The sequence below is a fragment of the Octopus bimaculoides genome, chromosome 14 (genome assembly GCF_001194135.2).
Source record: "Octopus bimaculoides isolate UCB-OBI-ISO-001 chromosome 14, ASM119413v2, whole genome shotgun sequence".
Classification (NCBI taxonomy): domain Eukaryota; kingdom Metazoa; phylum Mollusca; class Cephalopoda; order Octopoda; family Octopodidae; genus Octopus; species Octopus bimaculoides.
In genome coordinates, this window is record NC_068994.1 from 13,917,457 (window position 1) to 13,920,201 (window position 2,745).

At 32.4% G+C, this 2,745-nt stretch overlaps 1 protein-coding gene across 1 annotated transcript in view; it reads left to right on the top strand.

Annotated features, from left to right (window-relative positions):
• Positions 1 to 2,745, top strand: part of LOC106880782 (protein slit) — a 108,936-nt gene that overhangs the window by 103,083 nt on the left and 3,108 nt on the right. The window contains exon 29 of the mRNA XM_014930899.2: positions 997 to 1,131. Coding sequence (XP_014786385.1) covers positions 997 to 1,131 — 135 coding nt within the window. The remainder of the gene's footprint in view (positions 1 to 996; positions 1,132 to 2,745) is intronic.

Sequence of the window (2,745 nt, forward strand, 5' to 3'; positions counted from 1 at the left end):
AATCCTGGATATCTAGAATAAGTAGCAAATACCGGAACTTGGTAAATTTTCCATCCATAAGTTAATGTAGATTTCTTACATAATAATAATAATAATAATAATAATAATAATAATAATAATAATAATAATAATAATAATAATGATGATGATAAAGAAATTAAAACAAATGATTAAAAAGTAATGTTTATAGTAAGAATAATCATGTAAATAACAATAATCATATTAATAATAATAATGATGATGATGATGATGATGATGATGATAATGATAATAATAATAATAATAATGTTAATAATAATAATAATAATAATAATAATAATAATAATAATAATAATCAGTTAATTTATCTACATAGTTCAAATAATTAAAAACATATAACTATAAAAAAATAAACATACAGGTTAAATGAGACGATAAAAACATTATTATCATTTTAATTATTATCCTTTCAATTGTTTAGAGCTCTGTTTTGAATTAATCATGCATTATCTTCATAGCTCAATATTTCAGTGATGTAATAGCATATTTTTAGAACGTTATTGTAGGGTAAGTGTGAGAGGCTGGATCTGGCCAGTTTGAACATAAAACGGAAAGAATGTTTGAACCAAATATGGTTGGTTTAAATGCTAAAGGGTTATGACCATGAATGAGTAGAATACCTGGTGGTATTTGTTCCAGATTCAAATCCCACTGAGATCAACCTTGCCTTTAATCTCTACAGGGTTGATGAAATAAAGTACCAGTCAATCATTTCTCTTCAAAATTGCTGGCCTTGTGCCTAAATTAGAAATCATTATATTTTCTGTCCTTCTATTCATTGAGCTGCGGCCATACTGGGACACAGCCTTATTTCTTTTCACATCAAACCCTTTTCCCCAGCTCAACTTTCTCTTTCTCTCTCTCTCTCTCTCTATGATCCCTTTGTTCTCTCTCTTTCTCTCTCTACTGAAAAATATTGATAAAGTCTATGCATTTCCCCATTGAAATCCCTACTAGGTGAAGATAGAGAAGTGAAAAAGATGAACCCCTGTGACAAACATGATTGTAGGCAGGGTCGATGTACCCCCCAGAAGGACAACACATATAAATGTCGCTGTAGACGTGGTTACACTGGCCAAAGATGTGACATAGGTAAGTTGCTATACATATGCACCAGAGTGAACTGCTACTGCTGCTCAAAGCTTCTTGATTGGCCTGCAAAGACACTATTAAAAGTACCTTCACAGCATATACTCAGTGCACCACTGTCTAATATTTCTCAGTCTCTCTTTCTTTTTCTATTTTATCTCCTTCTGTTGTCCTCTTGCATAGTTCTCTTCAGGTTTTCTTCTCTGTGGGCTTTTGCTTGCACATACACTTATATTATATTTGCACATAGTGAAATTTCCATTACAGATGTTAATGAAACTGGTGACTTGTTTTTATTTTTACTAATAGGATCAGTTTTCAGAAACATAATGTGTCCCATTAATATATATATATATTTATTCATTTTGGTACATTAATGCGTCTAACTGTTTTTTCTTCAGTGTATATATATATATACACATACACACATGCACATGCACATATATACATCCCTTATACTCATTCGTTCATTTATTTTATATATATTTCACACTTTATGAGCTGTGTTATTTTGAAGCCTTTCCTTATGCCAACCTTAACCTGTTTCTCAAGTAACAGATCTCTTATTCTGCATTGCTTTGAAGGCTGAATGTGAACGGATGATATGTTAACCTGAGAAACTAACAACACTAGCCATGCCATTATACAAGTGATCTTAGATGTAAGCAAACACACTGGCATTCATGTAAATGCCCACACACACACCCACACACACACATACACATACACACAAACACATACACACACATACACAGAAATGTCCATATGATGGGTCTTCAGTTTCCATTACCACCAAATTCACTCACAAGGCTTTGGTCAGCCTACAGCTAGAGCAGAAGACACTTTCTCAAGGCTTACCCAAGGTGCTGTGCAATGAGACTTAACTTTAAATCACATGGTCTGGAAGTGTACATCTCAGTCACACAGTTATGCACGTGCTAGGTGTGCAATAAATTATCATATAAGGTTGTGGCTCTGGATAGTATCCAAGTATTTACCATCTGAAGATACAATCCATGCTCAAGTTAACCCATTATAATTTTCAATTATTCATCGAAAGAAAGAGGAGGGAGAATAGGAGTACTCATGTGTGTGTGAGTGTGTTTTAGAGATAACATGAAAGGAATCTCATTGGTGGATGAACTGAAACTTCATACATAATCTGCTTTAGTCTTCTGCTCACAGCATACTTGAATGAATGATTGATGAATGGTATGAATGAATGATTGATGAATAGGATGAATGAATGATTAATTACTAATTGTTCTACTAATTAATAATCTCACCAATCAATTAACTATCCAGACTGTCACTTAAACAATTACCCAAACTGTTTAATTAAACAAACAACAAACCAAAACAGAAAAAAAACATAAATCCATTAAAACTAATTGGCTAATCAAGTAACAAGCCAAGTAATTAACCTCCCAAGTTACTAATTACAGAAACAAAATAGGTAAATAATTAATCAATTAAGTACCTTCTCAACCAGACCAACTTACTTTTCGCTTTCAACATTCAGTGGAAGATCTTTGTGAGAAACAGACTTTACAAGAACAGGAACAAAAGATGTAATTTATGTACGGCTGAGAAGAGTTTCATACTTAAAAACTTCAT